We start from the raw sequence: 24178 nt of genomic DNA, 5'->3' as shown, positions 1-24178 counted from the left end.
TCGATGATAGAAGATCTACGGTCATCGGGTGCTAAATAGCTCAGGCGTTAGTCAAAGAGAAAGGCGAGTTTATAAGCGGAAATGGTTTTCGGGTTGAGAATAAGCAGTAAGTGGTAATAGGAGGGAGTCACCCGATTCCAATAAGCAAGTGACACGTAGCACGAGGGTGGAGAGAGAAAACCGCTTTATCAGGCGAGTATTCTCCGTGCTCGTGACTCACTCGAAATCGTCGTGGACCGTCAGATCCATTGAGTGCAGATCAACAACGGAGGATTGTCGCGCAAGTTTGATTGATCGGGAATAGATATCAACTGACAGATCATGGGGTTGAAATCTACGGTGGAGAGTGAACCCGATAAAGGTAGGCCTCGGTAACTGTGCGAAGGCGTGGATTGGTGGAAAGGTGATTTTACGTGCATTTATTTGTATTTCTATTATACGGGTTTTATAATAGAATTAAAGTGGATAAAAGGGTATGGTTAAGTCTGCATATAACCTAAGTTAAAGAGCGGGGTAAAGATTAATGAATGGTTAAGAGTAATCAAGGTTAAGGAGGGTGAATTAAGTTCCGCTTAAGGGTAAATGAAGGTTAAGACCATGGGCAGAAAAAGAACATGTTTCCGCATAATAAAGTATTAATTAAAAAGCCTTAAACCTTAATCAAATGAAGGTTTGACAAGGCAACGGAAGAGAAATTCCTGGGACAAATGTGCTTATGCATTTTACATGCATACTGTGGGTGTAAGCAGGGGTAACCCTGCGTCATTTGGTATCAGAGCAAAATTGTAATTGAAACAATTGGTGTTAAAACAGAATAAAAAAATTCTATGTGAAAGAATTGAGAACAAAGTTATGTGTCAAAGATGTTTATGCAGGCAAGGAAGGATCAAATTCTAATCTGACAGAAAGTAGGCACACAGAGGTGATGTGTAGCAGAACTTGCAGATGCAAGAAACAGAGGACAATCCATTCAAGGTACAGGTGGAATGGTGGAACAAGATCATGCAGAGATCTTGAAGGTGAGGTGATATGTTCTGTTTTGATTTGATTGGAGAATGTGTGTTTGTACATTGATGCACAGATAACAACAAAAGAAGGTGAGAAGGTTGCAACATCTAGAGCAAGGAGTGCCTGAATTGGTTCCAAAGGAAAGAACTAGAGAAATGCTAAGAGACTGAGCTCAGAGGAGAGAAGCTTAGTAAAGCATATGTAGCAAGAAGGAGACTTGTTACTGTAGAGGTATTGTTGCAGATCACAAAGGCAATTCCACAAAGGATGTGGGTAGAATTGCCAAGGTAATGAAGGAAGCTAGTAAGACTTTCTAAGTGAAAGAAGAAGTGGTCAGAACCAAGTATTTTATGGTGATTGAAATACAAGAGGACAATTGTGTTCCTAGGAGATGCAGAAGAGTTGAAGCCTACAAGGAGCAGAGAAAAGTGCTCAAAGGAGGTTCCAGAGATAGAGAACCAAGTCCTTGCCAAAAGACCAAGTACAGAGGAAATCTTGGTGAGGTAAGTTGCAACAAGGAGGACTTTTTGTTGCAAAGGCTTTAATGCAACTCATAGTGAGTCAGTGAAGAGCTCATGAAGAGAGAGGAGAAGAAGATGGCTACTGATAGTCATAGTAGAGGTTCTGAGGAAGACCACAACAGAAAAAAGATGAAAAAAGAGGATGCCAAGGCAAATGACAAGAGAATGAGTCAAGAGGAAATTGACAAGGAAATTGCAAAGATGAAAGGACAACTCGATGCATTGATGATGATACTAAAGGAAAGCCAAAGACAAGGTTGGGTATTGAGGAAGAAGCCAGTGAAGTGGCATAAGTTGCAGAGAAGGCTACAACAGAGACAAGTAAGGTGGCTGATGGAAAAACTTAGAGAAGCTGAGTTGGAAATGAAAATGGAAGTGTCCATTTGTGAAGTAAAACAGGGTGAAGTTCTGAGTGAAGATGAAGACTTGAAGACTGACACTTCAAGTGAGACCAAAGGGTCACATTGTTTTAAATCTGACAATTTGTGTATGTTTGCAGGTGAAACATGTAAAGGACAACAATTTGCTGATATTGACATGAAAAAGGAGAAAGAAGACAAGCAGAATCTAAATTTTGTTCGGGAAGAAGATGAGATAGATACGTCTCATATACAGTTGGGAAAAGATATCAAGCAACCAAGTGAAGGGCTTGAGGAGACTGAAGAGGAGACCATCAAAGAATTTATGAGTCATAAAGAGAACTTGGAACAACAAGGAGATATGATGGTTGAAACATCAAGTGGGACCACAGGGTCTTATGTTTTTAAAATTAATAGTTTGTCTGTAGATGCATAACAAATGCAGGAGAATATTAATGCAGATGGTGAGACAGGGATACCTCTTGGAGAAGGTAAACAGAAAGAGATTAAAGGCAAACTTGAAGAAGAGACTATGTTAGCTGAAAACATAGTAAAGGATCGTCAGTTCACCATGATGATAGGCACAGTGGAATTAACCATGGAAGCTGTTGAGACAATCAATAAAAAAGGAGGACATCTGCTGAAAGATGTTAAGAAGGAAGAAACCTATGCAAAGGGTTTAACCTTGGGAGAAGCAACATCTAATGATTGGTCACTAACAAGGAGGGTTTTGCAGAGGATGAGCAATCTTTTGAAGCTGTCAAAAGTATGGAAAAGTATCTTTCAAAAGATGAATACTCTGGAGTAAAAGATAAGGGAGAATATCTCTTGAATGAGGAAGGCAGTGACTTATTGCAGTAGAAAGAAGTTAGTAATGAAACTATTACAACATAGGGACGATTTCTTGTGGGAAAAAAATATGAAGTTCGGTTTGAAGAACTGATATGTGAAACAATAGTTGAAACTGTTGAGCCTTATAATTTTCAAACTAACAATTCGTTTATAAATGCAGGGATTATAAGTGATGATGAAGTACTTGCGAAGTGTCACAGAGAAATTGCATTGCTAGAATATTTGTTGGGAAATTCAAAGTATGATAGTGTGATTGCAGAGGAAGGAGTTCACTACAGTGGACAAGAGCAGGAAGACATCATTAGAGCAGATGATGTGGAAGAGAGACTAGCTGACAGTCTTAAGAGTTCTTTAGAGAATTCTTTAAAGAGGTTGAATCAGCATACTGATGTGCTGACAGAGGAGAAAGAAACAGAGCAGCAAACTGAATTGTTGCCAAAGGAAGATAAGGCACAGAAGCCTTATGTTTTTTATTTTAACAAGTGTTTTGTGAGTGCAGGTTTAGTTGCAGATGCTGGAGAAAATTTGGCACAGATGAACAGCCAAATAAAAATGAAAGAAGAAGATTTTGCGGAAGAATTTAATCCATGGAACAGAGATGCTCAATTGCTGGAGAGAATGTTGGAAAGTCATGATTCAGTGCAGACAGAAATAATCATGGAAAAGGGTAACGATGAAAGGGAGGCAGTAAGCATAGGAGTCAAAGCAAAAGTTGGAGCAAGAGCAAGAGCAATGTCTACAATGGTAGCAAGAGAAGAAGTAGAAGAAAAGGTAAACCAGCAACTACAAAGTGAAAGTAACCAGCGGCAGTTTAAAGAGTTAGTGGACAACAACAACAACCTGAAGCAAAGAGAAAGAGGAAGAAGTAAGAGGCAAAATATGGACCAGTCCAAGGATGAACTGGAGATAGAGATTGAAGAATTATGGCAGTTGATGATGAAACAGTCCATGTGGAGGAAATTGATAGCAGCAGGAAGGATGATCAATCAGAACTTGAACCTGATTGACAAGGAGAGGAATATGAAACAGAATACAGCAGACATACAACAGCGACAAAGGTGCAAGGCATTTGGGCAGCTACAAACTAAAGTTTGGGACCCTGGAGGTTTTCTATCAACTTATGAAGACACATGATCAGGAGATCATGAATATTTTCTACTTTGGGAGTCTGATGTAGGAGCATTCAACCCAAGGAAAATCATTGTATTTTAGTAGACATAGGGGGTCATGTGTTTTAGGGAAGTTGGTTTCCTAAGTGTTAAGTTAATGTAATATTTAGGCTTTTGAGTGAGTAGGATAGGAATTAATTAGATGTTGTGAGGATGTTTGTAAATGCTCTCGAATGAAGGAGAACATGAGTGGTTAATAATGACGAGAGAGTTAGAAGTCAATTATAACTCTTAAGGTAGTTTCATGATTCGAGGAACTAGAGAGGATTCTTAGGGATTAACTGGAGTTAGAAGTGGACTTAGAGGACATTTAGGAGTCAGTTCAGTAGATTAAGGATCTGAACCAGAATTAGTTCAACAGAACCTTTCTGGTATAAATATAAGCCTGCAGGCAGACTATAGAGGGGGAGACCACTGGTATTGAAGATCAGGCCTGAGAGACAGAGAGTCTCGATATGTAATCAGTTATTTATACTTATATATACAAAGGTTTATTCCATAACTGTGTAAGTGTGTGAAACGAGTATTTAATGAATGGATTATATGTGAATCCTTAGGTTCTGTAACAGAGGTTGCCAGTAGAGTTCTATAGAACTACACAGAGGAGGAGAATGATTCAAAGGAATCATAATGGGTCATTGAATCCAATTGAAAGATTAAAGTGAAGCTCTGGAGAGACTGCGATGTGAGAATTCGTAGAGGTCAAGTTCAGGAGTGAGTTACGCAGCGGAAGTACGAAACCTTTGAAGAAAACCCAAACACCGGAAAAACACTGAAGAAATGAATTAAATTCAAAGCAAAGGGACGAACGAAGAGGCGAGTCCTCGATGCACAGGAACCATTGGATCTTGGAGATCAACGGATGAGGACGAAGTAAATGAACGATCAAGATAAAATCAAGCAAAAGGGAATCAAGAAATGAACGACAAAGATTAACTTAAGAGCTGGCGGAAGAGGAATTCGGAAAATCCGTCGCAATTGTCGATGATAGAAGATCTACGATCATCAGGCGCTAAATAGCTCAGGCGTTAGTCAAAGAGAAAGGCGGGTTTATAAGCGGAAATGGTTTTCGGGTTGAGAATAAGTGATAAGTGGTAATAGGAGGGAGTCACCTGATTCCATTAAGTAATTCACACGTAGCACGGGGGTGGAGAGAGAAAACCGCTTTATCGGGCGGGTATTCTCCGTGCTCATGACTCACCCGAAATCGTCGTGGACCGTCGGATCCATTGAGTGCAGATCAACAACGGAGGATTGTTGCGCAAGTTTGATTGATCGGGAATAGATATCAACCGACAGATCGTGGGGTTGAAATCTACGATGGAGAGTGAACCCAATAAAGGTAGGCCTCGATAACTATGCGAAGGCGTGGATTGGTGGAAAGGTGAGTTTACGTGCATTTCTTTGTATTTCTATTATACGGGTTTTATAATAGAATTAAAGTGGATAAAAGGGTATGGTTAAGTCCGCATATAACCTAAGTTAAAGAGCAGGGTAAAGATTAATGAATGGTTAAGAGTAATCAAGGTTAAGGAGGGTGAATTAAGTTCCACCTAAGGGTAAATGAAGGTTAAGACAATGGGCAGAAAAAGAACATGTTTCCGCATAATAAAGTATTAATTAAAAGCCTTAAACCTTAATCAAATGAAGGTTTGACAAGGCAAGGGAAATTCTTGGGACAAATGTGCTTATGCATTTTACATGCATACAGTGGGTGTAAGCGGGGAGGTAACCCTGCGTCACCAAGGTTCCCTGCTCTTTAGGGACTTTCACTGCTGGAAAGAGTCCCAATATGATTATGATCACCTATAAAATATATTCTAGGGTTGAAGGTTCAAGGTGATGGAGCTAGAGCTCATTCGAAGAGAGGCTCAATAAAGGTACGAGGCTTCAAAGAAGAAAACTGCTCTCTAAGAAAAACCCTAGGAAAGAAGGCACAAGACCTAGGGTTTTGAGGTTTCTCAATGGTAATAGGTATTCACAAGATCAAGGCCTAGAAGAAGAAAGGGCTTCTTATGATTTATTCCAATGAATACTTAGCTCATACGACCCCCAAAAAAGTCCCCAAACCAAGAAGATACAAGTTAGGCTTTTCCCTTCTAAGGCACACCTAGGGCATAAGATTTTATGGATGGAGAACCATGACAAACCTACCAAAATTGCAAATCCTCTAGACAAGACCTTAAGGAAGAGCCTTGTGCTCACAGAACCCACCAATTCACCTTCTAAAGAATTTCGCTTAATGCCCTAGTCTAGTCGTCTAAGAGGAAGGCGACCAAGATTTTAAGGAGAAGAAATATGGAGAAAAGGAGGTTTGATCACCAAATTCCTTGGACTAGTGCCTAGTCCTTTGGGCAATGGAGTCTTAAGATGCTTAAGGTGAGATAAAACGTCTTCCAAGGAGGCTTGAAAATGATGCCCTAGTCAACTTCAAACATTTACCCTCTTCAAGAGATAATGGAGTTTCATGAAGAATTCAAAGATATTCATTCACTAAGAACATTCATTACATGCCTTGCATTGGATAACATGTGCAATACTCTACTAGAAAAGCTTTCCACAATTAATCTTCAACAATTAGGGCACAAATTTGCATATTCTAGAGCAGCAATTCCATACATTAAACAATTTTCAAATAAAAATTCCATCAACATCAAGCACTTAAAAAGAGACATGTAATATATCCGTCCATCATTCAAGAAGAAGCTCCAAAGTAAAAATGCCAATCATCTCGATACATCGAAATGCGTCAAAAGAGTCTCTAATAGCTCCAAAGGAAAAGTGTGAGTTCTTTAGTACTAGTCCAAGTGTGATGATGATCTCTCACTAATTACTTAAGTACTATTTATATGAGTCTCACTAAATCGAATTAGCCTAATTAGCCCCCAAAATATTAAAATAATGTGCAAGAAACTAGCCTTGGTCACAAGCCGACCAAGTAGCTTTTTCAAATTATACATTAGCCATCCAAATGCTAGCCGAGTTGATGACATCATGCGGATGTAGGGCCATTGGAGGGCCACGTTGAGTCCTATAGGTGCCAAGATGAGAGAGAGGGCTCCATAAATCACCAATTAGGGGATGGCCCCTAATTCTCCATGCAAGTCATCATGTGGAGCCCCAAAGTGAGTTTGGGGCACAAATGTTAGTCTCTTGGATCTCTTGATGATAGAATAGCCTGTATAATGCTCCAAATGAGGGCTCTAATGATGATGCCTGCCCTCCCATGTATTAAGGGTGAGACAAACCTCCTCTAGGCCTCGAATCAGCTGCCACTCCATAATGGTGTCGGTTGGTGTTGAAATTGTAACTAGTGTTAGTCTTCATAATGTAATGTAAAACAATCATTGATGTATTTATTATATTCATTGTTATTATTTTATTTTTGGTCACAGCATGTTCTTCATGCTTATACAGTCAAAAGAGTCAAAAAGAATTTATTATGAGTCAAAAACAAAATGCATTTGAGTCAAGTCCCATTTGGACTTTGTAAGAAAAGAATTTGAATTTTACTTTTGGGTCAATAAGTCCACTAAGTGTCAAGTCGGCCCTCCTTGGAACAAGTCAGCCCAGTCCTCCAAAAGCCGCCTATTTGACCCTCCTAGATAGCTATATATAAGGGGCAATTCGATTCATTTGGGAGATCATCTAATCACTCAACAAGAAGCATTTTTATGAACCAGCAAAGGAGAAAGGAAGCCAAATTAAAGGAGAGAGAAGCTTGCACATGTGGAGGATAAAATTCTATGAACAGGCTGAATTATTCTGTGCTACGGGGCCCAAAATTTCAGGGGTCAAAATTTCAGGAAGTTGATCAGTTTGACTTATGTTGACTTTGACTTTGGAGGTGACTTGGAGGAGGGCTGGACTTGGAGTTTTTGGTGGCAGTTTTGGTCTTGGTCTTGGTCTTGGATATCTCATTTTGATCTGATTCTATAAGATAAGGATTGTTGGGTCTTCCCCCTTGTGGGGTGTTTCCCTGGCTTGGAGCCTAATTTCTGGTGTATCTTGTCTCATTATGATCTATATGTTTTGAACATTTGTATAATTGCTTGATGAACACTTAAGAAGTAATAAGAAGACATTCATCATTCACAAGTAATTATCAAGACAGAGAAATCAAACCTAATCCTACTTTACTTGATTTCTCAACATGGTATCAAAGCTATGGTAAAGGGTAAGAGCACCATTGAAGAAATAGATCCCTACGGAAGAATGATAGGCCAAGCTTTCTCAAGCATCCCTGTGGAATCAAGGAAACAAGTTTGAAGTTGTATCACTGTGACAAATCCGAGTAACAAGCTTATCCCTGTGGAATCCTGTGGAGTGGTCTCCAAACAAAGCAAAGAAAGACTTGAAGAAAACCATATATATCTTATTGGCATCTCTCAATTGGAGCAAGAAAGACATATCATCCAAAGTTGTTTATCTCCGAAGTATAAAAAGTATGAAGGATGCCTAAGTACAGGAAAGGAAAGATCTGAATACCTTCGCTCAAGCAAAAGGAACAGTTTGAGTCTCTACAATATTTTTCTGTGCAATTCAAATTTTTTCTGAGGTCAAGCGAATTTTCTGAGATACTATAATTCTGGAAATGCGAGCCACAAGAAGTCTATTATATCAGTAATGATGCAAGCTACAGGAAGGCTATTGTTTGTATGAAATGCAAGCTACAGGAGAGCAATTTTCCTGTGGCATTCAATCTTCCTATGGCAATATTTCTCTATGATATCCGAACTCACTATGGCATCATACTTTTGAGGTATCCAAGTTTCCTATAAGCAACATTGCTACTATGGATTGTAAGCTATATAAGATTTTCTATTTCAGTGAACCTGACATCCAAATATAGAAGCAAGGCATCCATATAATATAGAATCCAAAACTATACGAAAGCATTCATTCGCTTATGGAGAAAGACCATCTACAGTACACTCACATCTTTCAATTGAAGCCCATCAACACACATAACAATAGAGGACAAGAAAATTTGAGAAACTAATCAAAATAAAGGTCTAAGACTGCAAGGTATGAAGTCTGAAGGTAAAGAGAGACAGCGAAATTTGAAACAACATCTCTAAGGCATAGAACAACCCAATGTATATCTCCAAGGTAGATGCATCAAAGACATTAGGAAACAAGCTATAAGTGACATATCTCTTGGAAAGACCGTATCTGGAAGGAATCAAAAATCTATGAAAATAAAGGCTGAAATTATGTGATGAAGGACTGAGCTACCAAAGTTTAGATTACATCTAAATCATATCTTCTGGAAAGGGAGTCAAACTATCAGTATAATGCCAAGCCTAAAGATCTAGAGTTATAGCTCCTTGTAGAAAGGGCTGTGTTAAGAAAGTATATAAGAGTCATCTCTATTACACAAGTATGTGAAGCAGCCATGCTATGTGAGGTATTTTAAAAAGCATCTGAATTGAAGATTGAAGTCAGCAAAAAGAAAGTATAGTTGATGGTTGATGTGCAGACCTCCACAAGATCATACGAAGACATAGTCACAACATGGATAAATTAATCTTTGTGGTTCACATTAGCTAAAGATCTGAGGTGCCTACGTTGAAGAAAGATATGTATATCAACAGAAGAAATGGTCAAACAATCACTGTTGCAGAAGGATTGGATCCCTATAAGGATAGATAGGTAGGGTAGTAGAGGTATGCATAATTTATATTTGTAACCAATAACCTGTGACATTAAGTTTCTACGTCATGATCAAGCTAACAATTTTATGCTCCTTTGAAAGTTAGTAACTTATTATAATAGGGATCTGTATAGACATATCAGAGATCATCCATATGTTAGCACTCAAATTATTTCATTGCATTTGAAGAATAGGTTTATGTGATCTAGGAGCAAAAAGAACTTCATTTTCATAGAAGACTTGTCAATGATATTTCTAGGGTTTACAGCTAACAAATTTATGTGCTTGTAGAATTTGCAATTCTCAAATGGAAAATTTTAAAGACTTTGGAGAAATATAGGGTTTGTAAACCCTAGTAAAGGTTTGAATTAGAAAACCCTAGGAACAAAACCCTAACTAATCGTTTCCACTATAAAAAGAAAACCTAGCTATTGAGTATGACAGGAATGCCATCATGCTGATGTGAAGACAAAAATGGTGAAGATCACAATAGGACCTAGACTTTTCTCAAAAGATAAGTACTCTACATTTCCTCTCCTTGTTTACTATTGTTGCTATTGTCTTTGTACTTTGCTCAATTATATTTGTTCTTTCATAGGCTTCTAATAAAGTTTGTAGATCGATTATAAGAATTTCCCAAGACTTGAAAGCAGATGAACGAATGGAAAGAACGTAGCAAAGCACGAAGATGGAAGAATGTAATTGCAGAAAGAGAGAGCAGTTTGAAGGTTCTCCTAGTAAGAGGGAGAGGATCAAGTGAAGATGATTGCCTAAGTTAAAAGAGTTACTCCAAGATTTTGAAGAAGCCTCATGATCAAAGAGGACCTCATACTTTGAGAAAGAAGGATGCATGAGACAAAGGAAGTAATATTGACATCAGAGAGAGTTGGAAGCAGAAGTTGACATGAGGGATCTTATAACATGGGACTTTAGGTTACTACTGATGATTGAGATCTAGAATAATTTCCTGGAAGAATATGAAGCAGAATTCTTGCATTGCAGAGGCAGAAGATGTGGCGGTTGGTACAATCAGTTGCGAAGCAATTTGGATCCGTAACATGTTGTGATGGATTGTTTGATGACACATTGGATTCGATATGAAGATTGTCAGAGAACTAAGAAGGTAGAAGTGCTTTCTAATTCGAGGGTATGATGCAGATAGGAGCCGAGAAGCTACAACAGATCTCCAAGGAAAAACAAGTAGTCAATGTATTGATGAAGTTCCTTTTCATGGAAGAGGATGAGTATTTTTGAAACAAGCTTAGGCTTGTGAATTTCTCCTCCTTGGTTGAGGGGGAGTGAGGGTGGACACTATGTTCTCCATGTGTCATGTACTATGTCTAGAACAAACAGTCGTAAGCCTAGTGCATGAACACCGGTAGGAAGAATGGTGGATTGGATAAGCATTTGGGACCGATATTCTTTGAAGATCTGTACTATGACCAGAACTAACCACCGTAAGTCAAGTACATTGATCTAAGATAAGAATAGTCCTGAGGATTGGCATTTCCTGGTGTTAAGTATTGTGAGAGTGGATTAGGAAATGGTCCTATGAGGACATACCTTAGTGAACACCTGGGTGGGGTATGTGCCTTGAGAGACAGTGGTGTCCAAATTTATGCCTCCTAGCATTGTACTCTTATCTAGTGGAGAGATAGAGTGTATTTGCTTAGGCCTTGATGTTTTAACAATGCTAGCTATGATGATGTAAATTGTCATTGATGTTTATCAATCTGGTTCTTTTCTTATATGAATATTTCAACTTGAGAATATCTTGTTGAGTCATTTATGAATACCTCCCTAATTAAGAGGAAGTGTTGAAAATGTAACTAGTGTCAGTCTTCATAATGTAATGTAAAACAATCATTGATGTTTTTATTATATTCATTATTATTATCTTATTTTTGGTCAAAGCATGTTCTTCATGCTTATAGAGTCAAAAAAGTAAAATAGAATCTATTATGAGTCAAAAAGAAAATGTGTATGACTCAAGTCCCATTTGGACTTTGGTAAGAAAAGAATTTGAATTTTATTTTTGAGTCAATTAGTCCACAAAGTGTCAAGTCAGCCCTCCTTGGAACAAATCGGCCCAGTCCTCCAAGAGTCACCTATTATTATATAAGAGGCAATTTGACTCATTTGAGAGATCATCTAATCACTCAACAAGAAGCATTTTTCTGAACCAACAAAGGAGAAAGGAAGCCAAATTAAAAGGGAGAAAAACTTGCACATGTGGAGGATAGAATTCTATGAACATGCTAAATTATTTTGTGCTACTACAGGCCCAAATTTTAGGGGCCAAAATTTCAGGAAGTTGATCAATTTGACTTATCTTGACTTTGACTTTAGAGATGACTTGGAGGAGCACTGGACTTGGAGTTTTTGGTGGCGGTTTTGGTCTTGGTCTTGGTCCTAGATATCTCATTTTGATCTGATTCTATAAGAGAAGGATTGTTGGGTTTTCCCCCTTGTGGGGTTTTGCCCTGGCTTGGAGCCTGATTTCTGGTGTCTCTTGTCTCTTTATGATCTATATGTTTTGAACATGTGTATAATTGCTTGATGAAGAACACTTAAGAAGTAATAAGAAGACATTAATCATTCACAAGTAATTATCAAGACAGGGAAATCGAACCTAATCGTACTTCACTTGATTTCTCAATAGTTGGGCACATTAGTCCAAGTGCATCATCTCACGAATAATGTGGGGCAATAAACAAATTGTTGAAGGTGTTGAGGGTTCCCATGGTATGAAAAGATGCTTTGCACATGACGGGAGTCTCATCGCTCTCAATGTATCCCCTGTGGTGTCAATATGATTCTCTAGTGGACATGGGCCCCAATTAAGTTGCCCAACCCATGATCAAACCACCTGCCAATTACATATAATGTCCAATGTGCCTCCTTACCTTCAGGTACAATAATTCATTAGTGCATCTAAGTGAAGCAAGCTTGTTAGTCAAGGGCACAATGAGACTTCATACAGGGTTTTCCTTCCAAATTTGGGGCTTTGAGCTTGAAGTAGTGTTATCTCCCTAGGTAGGAGATAAACAACCCTATTAGGCGTTCCCAACCCCTAAGGGGAAAGACAGGTCCAAGGTACATCCTTCAAGTGATAAGGCTCATGTGAATAATAATGAGATGGATGGGGACACAAGGGTCTCAAGGCCAAATGCCATGGGTACAAGGGTGGCAATGATGAGGAGTGTCCACATATTGGGTATATAGATGTAGGAAGGAGAAATTGTGGATACATGAGTGACCCTGACCTTTGTTTTTCCACCCTTCATTATTTGCCTTTGCCTTTTATGGTTTTTCTTTGTATTACCGCTCGGGGCTCTAGGAAATAAGAGCATGTTGTGAGAGCTATGCAGCGACTACTACCTCCTTAAGGTGGGACAGTTCATCGCCCACCAAGGGTTGGAACATGCATGGGTTCCTTAATGATGTGGGGGCACTCATTGGGGCCCTAGGGGCCAAGGTGATGGCCATCATGATAAGGGGTAGAGCTCATGTTTGGCTTTTTCCCACGTGCTATATTAATGTCCCGACCATCTTTTGCATTATATAATATTCTTTTCTTTTCTTCCTCACTTTTGGCCATGATATTCTTTTAACTTTCTTTTCGCTGCATCAACCTCTAGGGCAACATTTCTAGGCCCAACCCAGACATGTGGACAAGGGGAAGGAGTGTGCCAATGCCTTGTGGACCCAGTGACCATGTGGACCTAGAGAGGAAAGATGATGAGATAAGGCTTGTAATGTGCCGCGGGGAATGAAAATTGTGAAACGGGAAAATGGGACTGCGCTACCAAAATTGGAGATACCAAGTAGTGTCCTTCCTAAAGCCATAAGCCAACAAGGGAGATCCCATGGGACTAGGGTTGAGGATTAACCCCCCATTTAAGGTGAGGGAACAAAACCCCAGTCAAAGTCCTTCCTTCTTCTAAGTCAGCCAATAATCCATGCCCAAAATGCCCAATGAAAAACAAGCATAAGCACTTGATTGCACAATGAAAAACATACCTTCCGGGTTGGATGGCCCACCTTCAAACATATGCTCTCGATAGATGGGCGAGGGGACATATGACTGATTCAAGGAGCGCAGATCAAATGGCACAATATGTCGGCTACATCGGTGGCTGTCAGGGGTTGCTGGCTGCCAGCTGAAGAGATATCTTAGGAGAAAATTTCTCCTACGAGGTCACCCACTTTTGGTGGGTAACTAGACCCTTCAATAGAAAACCACTAATCCATTTCTCACTTTGTGTTATGGACATCGCGGACTGTTAGGAATGACCACCTTTTGGCAAGAAAATCATTCACACCTGATAAGATTCTCTACAGGATCAAAGCTACCCATGATGCCTTCCCAATGCTTGACAATTTGTGATATGGACATCGTGGACAGTTAGGAATGACCACCTTTTGGCAGGAAAATCATTCACACCCAATAAGATTCTCTACAGGATCAAAGCTACCCATGATGCCTTCCCAAGGCTTGACAAATAGAAGAAAGGAAGGTCGAACCCACTATGATAAACTGCACAATGCCATGGGGATTCTTCAAAGGCACATCTGTGAGGAATCCGGTCATTCTGGAGCAGGTGGAGTACTACACCTAACTGGATAAGATTGGATTACTTTTGCATGCAGTTTGGAAATAGGATCAAACAACAAGGCTGAGTCAAGGGCAATGGAGATACTGATGATTATATCAGAGGAGCACGGAGTGTCCAGGTTGCAAATCTTCAGGGATTCACAGCTAGTGATAAGATTCTCTACAGGATCAAAGCTACCCATGATGCCTTCCCAATGCTTGACAATTTGTGATATGGACATCGTGGACGGTTAGAAATGACCACCTTTTGGCAGGAAAATCATTCACACCCAATAAGATTCTCTACAGGATCAAAGCTACCCATGATGCCTTCCCAAGGCTTGACAAATAGAAGAAAGGAAGGTCGAACCCACTATGATAAACTGCACAATGCCATGGGGATTCTTCAAAGGCACATCTGTGAGGAATCCGGTCATTCTGGAGCAGGTGGAGTACTACACCTAACTGGATAAGATTGGATTACTTTCGCATGCAGTTTGGAAATAGGATCAAACAACAAGGCTGAGTCAAGGGCAATGGAGATACTGATGATTATATCAGAGGAGCACGGAGTGTCCAGGTTGCAAATCTTCAGGGATTCACAGCTAGTTATCAGATGAATGAAAGGAGAAGTGGCTGGCAGAAATCTGGATCTCAATAGCCTGCTAGTGCTCAGAGATGTCCGGGAAAGAAAAAAAAGGTTCATACAACTTTCCCTTTTGCATACATAGTGGGAAAACAACCAACTGGCGGACATGCTTTCCAAGAAACAGCAGAAGTGGACTTTGGGACTCGCATGAAGACGAAGCAGCAACCCCAGAGCTGCAGAGAAGGATCTTCCTTTGATATCCAAAAGGACTATCTTGCCCTGCTTTTATGGGAAGGTAACTTAAAATTTTCCCTTCTTTTTGACTATTAGAGGAATGCAGTTTTGGAAAGGGTTTACCTGTCCTTTTATTACAGAGACCCTCATTATGAAGGAAACAGTTTCTTTCTGCTTTTTAATATTCAATGAACAGGCATACAAAAGTCTTTGTGGCTTGACTGGCAACAGTTGTTTTATGTTTTCTCCATCCGAACATATGAAGTGGGCAGACAGTCTGTCACCTACTCTCCTATTTAAAGCAAAATCCGAAATGTAACCCTTTTCTTGCAATGAAATAAAAGGCATACGACACTTTTCCTTGGCAAAATAAAATATATATAGAGAGAGACATAGACACACACACTCTTCTTTGGTCTGTCAGCGTTGTAGTCTTGTGGTTGAGACAGAAAGTCACCTGATAATGACCTAGGTTCAAACCCTTGTGTTCATAAAGCTATGATCAATTTACCATAATAAGGCAGAGTTGGGCTTCATAGCTCCCCACGAAAAAAAACATTTATCCTTATTTAGAGAGAGAGAGACGCACTTCAAGGCCACGATATATTTCGACATAATTCATCCACATTACAGAAGGGAAGGGTTTATAGATAATACCATGAAAGCCGCCTTCAGTGGGTTAACATGCTGCCGGACTCGCACAGCTCCAAACTGTAACAAAAAACAAAGGCTTCAAAATTTGTGCTTCAATTAAATTCAATAACAAAACGCAGGGCGATTACACTGTACTTCAGGAGCTACAAAACCCAGGTCAAAATCACATGAAGACAATAAAAATACAGTGGTGCTAAATCTAGGTGTCCTCAATACAAAATTTGCTAAAAATGCCTTTAATTTACGGTATATTGAGAGTGGCATACCTTACCTGTCCCACATGTTCGTTGAGGTTGAGCTCTGCATACTCCATGTCCACCAGCTGTGGGTTCCTTCGCTTGCCACTCTTTGGTATACTATGGTCGCCTTTCACTGTGTTGGATGCTGCCGTGTCAGTGCGTGAAGAGCGAGGAGATTGGCACGTGGAAGAGCAAAAATGGTGAGAGGAGCTTTGGCCAGTGGCAAAGCGCCCAATACGGAAGAATTTGCTCAGAGGTGCTTTCCGAGTGGGATGGAGCCATGTTGAAGTTGCAATGCTTCGGGTCGCTGTGAATGCCATTTACTTGAGCAATCACTTATGTGTACGTTTGATAGTGTCGCAGGATTTCATATGTTTTTTCAATTATGTTGCATGGTCCCTGCAAAAGCATGAACGGAGAATGAGGGAACAGTATTTTGGTGGCTAGTTTGGAAACTCAGAATTTTGAAACAAACTATCAGCAACAACCGGATTTGAAGGACCACGAGGCTAAGGTTTAGGAGACTAGTTCTCGAGACTTGCATCCACCTATTTAACTGCATGTCCAAAGGCATAAAAGGCTAACATGAAAATAATCACCAGACCTATATGACTATGACGAGATGAAGACGAAAGCAGACGAGATTTTTTTATGACGTCAAACACTTATATTTCCCTGTTTTTTTTTCATAGTTAGGTTAAGTTTAGGTTGAGGTTGAAGTAAGGGAGATTTTTTTTTATGTCAAACACTTACCTTTTCTTGTTTTTTTCACTGTGAGGTTAAGCTTAGGTTGAGGTTGAGGTTGAATGAGTAAAATGTTGGATGGTGGGATATTGTCATTAGGATTGTGTAATATTGGATGGTGAGATGTTGTCACTAAGATTGTGTAAGACTTAGTCGAATGTGTAACTCTAACAATTGGCTCCCACCTTCAAGCTCTCTCTCCATAGACATTAAACCCCATATAATTCAATGCATCAACCAACTAATGGACACTTTATAAGTAGTTTAATCTCACATATACCATCAAATAAAAAAATAAAAATAAAATACCTCCATAATAGGATTTTATAAAAGAAAGAGATAGGTTATGAGTAAGTATATTGATGCATCATTTAAACAATTAATCATTATATTTGTAAAGGCGCTATTATATTTAGATATTTCTATGGATATAAAGATGTAATAGGAAAGGCTCACAGGGCATAGAGTAAATGGTGATAGGATGTTCTATTAAGGCACTTTGCGGTGAAAAGGTCACCAGTTCAAAACTTTGTGGGAAAAAATCCAACCATGTTAAGGTTGGTGTGGCCCAAGCTAGATGTGATCCCCGAGTGATTTTGACGGCTTAGATGCCCCTTGATTGTAGCTATTCAAGCCACAGGTTAGGCATGTCAGTCATCTCAGGACTCACATTACATAGCAAACCAAAAAAATATGTAGTAGGAAAGCATGACATAGAAAAAAAGTGTGATAGATGATAGAGAGTTGGAGAAGTTAAGTGTGATAAAAAAAAAATATTACAACACCCATGAGGTGTAGACCAGTTGGTTTATGTGGGGTTTAGTCCCCATTAGGTTATCGATTCAAATCTTATGGGGAGGGATCGAGGGTGGCAACCAGCTATGAGAGATAAAAACTATCCCACGAGGTGTTCAAGGCCTCACACAATCCTAATCACAATGTGTTACAATTAAATACATCATTCTTCCATTCAATATTGAAGTTGACCTTCCCCTAAACTTAACTTGAAAAATAATAGAGATGAATAGATAGTATGATGTTTAAGTCTAAATATTAAAGTACAATAAATAAATACTATATTAATTCACTAAAGGAAAGTGAAAATTACAAGAAATAAAATAAAAACAACAATAACATAGATATATATTTAAATAATATAAACTAAATGTTGAAACAATAAAGAATGATTCAAGAGCACGCAATATGAAACAACTAGAGGATGACTTACATAGTATGTGTGTTGAATGAGAAGTAGAGATGGATTCACAAGGAAGATATTAAAATGTATAAAAAATAATTGATATAAAATAACAAGCATGCGAGAAAACAAAGCACATTGTTCATGGATGAAGAGGAAAATTTGTAAGTAATCAAATTGATTTCAATGATTTTTTATGCCAAAGGCTTCCTTTGATGTAGACTGAAGCTTGATAGATTCACTTTCTTTCTTGACATGAACTCGTACGTGAACTCCTACACGAACCTTCAAACAAGTCCTTTAATCCCTCATACAAGTCGCTCACCACAGCTACTCTTGCCTCAACACGACATTCAACAAGGAATTCTCACAAAACTCTAAGTGAATCTCGGATGAACTTCCGACAAACTTCAAGAAAGGGATTTAACACATGCAAGACATTTTTAGCACAAAATCACACCAAGGTTGAATTTATATATTATTGCAAAACAATTTACAGAGCTCCAGTAATACAAAGTCTCATACTCAGACTTCCTAAAAATCCTGCCCCTTTAGGTTCACACATGCATCTACATGCACATGCGCAGGTTTGTCGGATTTACTCTAGACTTGTCTTTGAGTTTGGTCAAGATGCATACACGATCGCACTAAGCACAGTTGCGGGGAAAGAACCAACTCAAGACCGACTATGGACTGACTCTCCCTCCAAAACTTGAATGCCCTAGATGAACCACTCTTCCCTTAAAGACTTAAACTAGTGCTCACACTACTTTTCCGTAGATTCCCTCAAGATGTGGGTCAATCCTCACCTTTAGTCAAAGAAGTCCTCTGAGTCCTTGAGGAATCATGAGGAAAGTAATCATATACTCAAAAAATATTGCATGTGTTAAATCTCTTTCTTGAAGTTCATCAAAGGTTCATCTAAGGTTCGCTTAGAGTTTTGTGAGAATTCTCTGTTAAATGTCGCGTTGAGGCAAGAGTAGTCGTGGTGAGTGACTTATTTTAGGGATTAAAGGACTTGTTTGAAGGTTCGTGTAGGAGTTCATGTACGAGGTGTCAAGAAAGAAAGTGAATCAGTCAAGCTTCAGTCTTTGTCAAAGGAAGACTCTAGCATAACAAACTAGTATTAGAGCCACACAATCTGGGTACATTTCAAATCTTGCAATAAAATTATGGAGCAAAATTTCATATCAATCTCTTTCAAAAATATAAAGAGTCTTAAAGAATCTTCTAGTTATGGTCATGATGACATGTTTGATAGTTGTTGAAAATCTTATGTGAATGGTGTTGAGATAAAAATAGTTGAATGTAAATCACAAGCGGCAAAAGTGTGATGTCACTCAAACCATATCCCTCATCGATCCCAAACAGATCCAAAAAGAAGCCCAGAAACATGGAATAAATTATTTTCATATAGGATGTATAAGGGTTGGAACCTTTGCTTTGGTTCATAAAGGAATTAATGCTTATGTTTTGTGTATTGTAAGAGACCTCACACATCATAAGTTTACAAATTCATTGATTTGAGGGATCGTAGCTCCTTTATCTAATGGTCCAGTCTTCTTTGATTGTTATTTAAACTTTCTAGTCTATGCTTTTGATGAACATCTTGGTGACATTCTTAAATTACAAATTAAAAATATTGGTTTTGAGATGAAATCCAAGAGAACTAACATTGCAATCTGTTGACGGTGTTGGACCCACCAACATGTCAAGGGGATCTCCCAAGTAAGAAGTCCCAATTAGACCTCAGACCATTTGGTATAGGAGTCCCAGTTGTGGGTCATAAGGTAATGCCTTGACCGCGATGTCGCACAGAGGCAGGTAAGATAACTCTGTCAATAGAAAGGGTGTGACTGATGCGGTGAGTCAAAGAAGGTGTATGAGAGCTTCCAACACTTCGAAAGGGGAAGGAGGTGAAGGTGAGTTCCAGGTTGAAAGGGATCAGTCCCAACTCGGCTAGGAACACACAACACAAAGGACATGCACAACTTCCAACGGAGCAGTCCACTCAAATGCGGCAGTCACATCATACAAGGTAAGATAACACGTACAAAACTCACAGATCAGTCCGAGATGAGTGTGACAGTTGTTATAGCAAGGTTCAAGTGAAAGGTTTGTCTGATGCCCGATAAAGCAGTCGACATGGACGGTGACAGCATTAACAACATATGCAACGCATTAACAACAAGATTCATATAATTGCATGTGAATCAGTTCATACACAAGTACGTAAGTTAAACAATGCATATCATTAAAGCAACCGGAGCAATCCAACTACAATAACAACATATGCATGAAAATGTGTTGGCTCTTATTATATAAAGAAGTGTAAGTCACAATCATACAATACATCCATGTAAACCTGCTAGCCCCAACAGTGGAATGTTATAGCCACATACGCCTGCTCCTCCAAAGAGATATACTAGCTCCGTGCAGTGGAGAAGCCAAGGTGCGTTACAATATTGTCCAAGCCTTCTTCAAAATAGTCTTAATAGAAGCTTGGCTGACCAAAAGCCTATACAATGAGTTATGAGGGACTATTTATAGCAAAGGGTGGGGTGACCCTTAACATTCCCCTTTGTGACAGTTCAACTACCCTCATGACTCTTCACCTACTCTATGATTATTACATCCAACCATTGACACTTGACTTACACTTGACATGACTCAACATTACAATGCACATGTACTCATGTGAGACAACATGGCTTGAGCAAGCCTTGCAAGACATCACTGACACTCGGTCCATTGTGATGAGACCAACTCTTTGACATGCTTGTGATGGTGAAGGTGGTGAGCTAATGCCAAGCTTGGTCATCCGTGATGGTGTGCATGCACCTCATGGTGACATCTTGCTGAAGTGAACTCTTGCCTTCGTTGCATCTGGTGCATTGGTTCAACCCCTTCATCCAACTCATCTGCTAACTTGTGCATGGTCTTATTGGGTATGGTTGAACTGGCAACACACTGATGCATGGTGTCCATGCTGATCTTCAAATGTGTATTGGTGGTCATGTGCATCAACTTGCCGAAGTACATGTTTAGCTCCATTTGGACTTGCTTCTTGTCTTCGCCTTGGTGAGTGTGTTGAATGGGTTGGAATGCATGCGCGCGATCAATGACATGCATGTTGTCGAATCCCTCACATGAGATCAACAACACTACTCACCATGTCTACTCAGTGTCAGTTGTTGGGATGGATCCTTAAATTGTACGGGCACAGTTTCATCCGTGAGTGCATGATGCGCCCACTGTTGTTCCTGTTCCTGTTGCAACTCATTAAACTGTCTATGTAGCTTCGTGTTCTTCCTGAGTTGATGCTTCAGCACATGCAACTCCTTCTTTGTTCCATCTTCTGCCTTCATGCGATCTTCATGTTGCATCGTCACTTCATAACCTGAGTCTCCAAAGTTGCTTTCATTATCAGTGGATCTGCTTGGTCTTGCAACTTTGCTCCACCTCTATGTTGTCAAAAACCTTCCTCTTGCATTCGCTGTGTTCGCTTCATTCACTGCATTCGGTATGCTACCTTCAGTTGTTGTTCATTATGCTGCTCAATGTGATGTTGCAGCTTGGTGTCCTTGTCCATGAACAACTTGATGTCTTCGTGAGTAGGTAAGCTCATAAACACTTGATCAACTACATCCCCAAGCGTGCTCTAAATAATGTCTTCATCTCTGCTCTCCTGGAATCCATTGTACCTATGCTGCTAAGAGGCAGATGAACACCTGTGATACCTAGAGACATGGCAACACTCATAGCAAGCAATCTGTCAGTCGAAAACCAAAATGAACATGAAAACTGACTTACAACATACCTAGGTGAATGATCATGAAGGTTGTGCAATTTTGGCTGGGAAGTTGGGAGATTGACTGCCAAGACTGCACAAGGCACAACCCGGGCTGCTGAGAGACTGACTGACTGTTGGAACTGCGCAATGCACAATCCAGTCTAGCTACTGGCTGTTAGCATTGTGCATTGCGCAATTCCAGCTGGGAAGGACTGCTGACCCAGGGACAGATTTGTGCAATTTCTTGAGCCAAGCAGCCACTGTCCTCCAGAAATGCGCAAAACAATCCCGGAGGCCAGTGTTGGGCAGAAATGCGCAAATCTAGAGAGGAAGGTGAGCCTTGTTTCCCCAGATTGCGCAATGCAACCTTGGTGAAGGCACAGTCTTGGCCAGGGTTGGCCCGACTCGCCGACGGGCAATTGAAAGCAACTAGGACAGTAAATGCAAGGCGACACTAAGTGATAGCATAAGTGATTGATAGTGCACGCAAAACATGAATGAAATATTCAGTAAACAGATCAACATGCATGTGGGTGAGGCAGCTCGTTGGTTGGGCGAATGTCCGTGCAAAACAGTTTCATGCTTGCGACATCAGTGAGATTGCAACAAAAATTGAAACAGAGCTACGACAAGCTAGAATACATGTAGACGACAGCATGTGTTCAAAGAAATCAAGCAAACAACACTCACACAAGCGAATACACAAAAAGCGACAGAAATGCAGCATAAGGCATGGGAAGTGAGCTTACCCCAAAACAGCTGAGTTGAATGTGCCGACTACTCCTATATGTGATGTGGGATGTTAGAGCTACAAGGTTGATGTGAGGAATGAGCTCTGCAGCATCTGGTTGATGAGTTTTGATAACATCGAGGTTATGATGGGCATGCCATGAATCTAGGGGAAGTGACACTTGGAGGGAGTTTTTGAATTGTTCCTTGCATGTAACCTCCAACTGCTAAACATAGATCCCTGAAAAAAAGGATGCCTTTGCATGCTACCTTGGGAGAAACAACCCATGCATGCAAGTCTGTTTTGTTAAGTCCCAGAGGGAACATGTCAACTCAGCTGCACATGCAAGAGACTGCTTGACTGCTGGAGAAAAAGGCGGATTTCTGGCTGGGAGTTGGGCTGGCTGCCCAGGAGATTTGTGCAATTTCTGGGCTAAGCAGCTGACTACTTCCCAAATTTGCCTAAATCCTGGGCTGAACAACCTCGCTGCTGGGAAAATTTGCGCAAATCCTACTGGGAGGGTTGGCTAGCAGGATTGTGCAATCCTGGAGCCCAATAGGTTGTCAGAGAGGATTGCGCAATTTCTAGAGGGAAGGCTGGTTTCCCTCCAGAAATGCGCAAATTTCAAGGGGAAGATACTCAGCCTGCAGTTGGACCAAGTCCGAGTGAGCAGCCTGTGAAGGGAAAAGATCAAACTGTGATCGACAGGCTGCCTTTGAGAAAGAAAGACACTGAAGCTTGAGGACTTGACGAAGCAAGGCAAGCTGTTGTGAAGGTTGGTAGGGAGGCTCCAAAACAGGCTAAGGAAAAATTTTGGAGGGTGGTTGTAGCCGCTACAACACTTGGCAACACACTGGTAGAACTCCAGCTCTCTGAATGGACCTTGTTTGTGAAAAGCAAGTCTAACACCTCCGGAAGTATTATTCAAAGCTCAACTCGTCTTGGTTTCACACTAGCTTGATGTAAGATGTAGCATCTTCCAAACTCTTGGTCGATTGACACACATTCCAAGCCAAGGCAACACAGTTATTTCGATTTGGGTTGAGGGGTATATAGGTGCACAAGCAGTATAGTCGTCAAAATCTTAGTTTCATCTTTAGTGTTGCTCCACTGCCAGCAGGCCTGTACATTACCCCAGTGGAGTCACATAGGAACACAAGCATGACTCCACTGCCAACCAGCCTGGCCAATACCCCGGCGGAGTTACTTGCATCACCTCCCTGCGTAGAAATCCTTTCTCTTCTTTCACCTTATTCATTTTTTATTTTGAGTTTTTTGACTTTTCATTTTTTCATTTCCACTGTGCATAACACTTATTCATTTCAGAGGTAGAAGAGGTATCCCAACTTATTGAGAGCAGAAGAGGTTGTTCCTGCAGAGAAGTAGTTTATTGTATCTCTGACATGCCTGTTAAGGTTTCCCCCCTCACCTTACTCTACTTGATTGAGCTAACAAGGGTTAACCCAAAAACAACTGACTGGAGAAGGTGATAGTAATTAGCGCACAAGTGTTGTGTTTTCACCAAGGTTCACTTCGAACAATATGTATTTTCCTTCGACGTATCATGGACTAAGAAAAACAAGCTTATCATACAGAGGTAAGATGACAGATAACCAAGTAGTCATAGTTGTACAAGCCCTCTTGTACTTTACCCAACTTGTTTCATGAGTCACACATGGTTTCATGCGAACTAACCTACGAATGAAACAAGTGAATGAACTAACAACAAATCAAAGCAAGAGCAAAAGAACAAGTGAAAGCAAAGCAAGTAAACAAACAAGCAAACAAAGCATGTAAGAAAACAAGCATGCAAGCAAACAATTGAAAGCAAACAC

General features: G+C 40.1%; 1 protein-coding gene across 2 annotated transcripts in view; it reads right to left on the bottom strand.

Moving 5' to 3' along the window:
• LOC149255613 (uncharacterized) overlaps nucleotides 1–16470 on the bottom strand; it is a 105000-nt gene extending 88530 nt beyond the window's left edge. The window contains exons 1-3 of one of the 2 annotated variants that reach the window (XM_089460538.1): nucleotides 16367–16385; nucleotides 15911–16277; nucleotides 15643–15696 (exon numbers count right to left, since the gene is read on the bottom strand). In XM_089460538.1, coding sequence (XP_089316664.1) covers nucleotides 15643–15696; nucleotides 15911–16198 — 342 coding nt within the window. In that variant the 5' untranslated portion in view covers nucleotides 16199–16277; nucleotides 16367–16385. Of the gene's footprint in view, nucleotides 1–15642; nucleotides 15697–15910 lie in introns of both variants that reach the window. The other variant, XM_089460537.1, reaches the window with a different exon arrangement.
• Between the last annotated feature and the right edge of the window lie 7708 nt (nucleotides 16471–24178).

Source organism: Pinus tabuliformis, chromosome 7 (assembly GCF_031772625.1).
Source record: "Pinus tabuliformis cultivar Carrire ecotype Pingquan chromosome 7, CPIR1, whole genome shotgun sequence".
Taxonomy (NCBI): domain Eukaryota; kingdom Viridiplantae; phylum Streptophyta; class Pinopsida; order Pinales; family Pinaceae; genus Pinus; species Pinus tabuliformis.
Note: the sequence above shows the minus strand (reverse complement) of the source record. Positions and strands in the feature narration are given on the sequence as shown.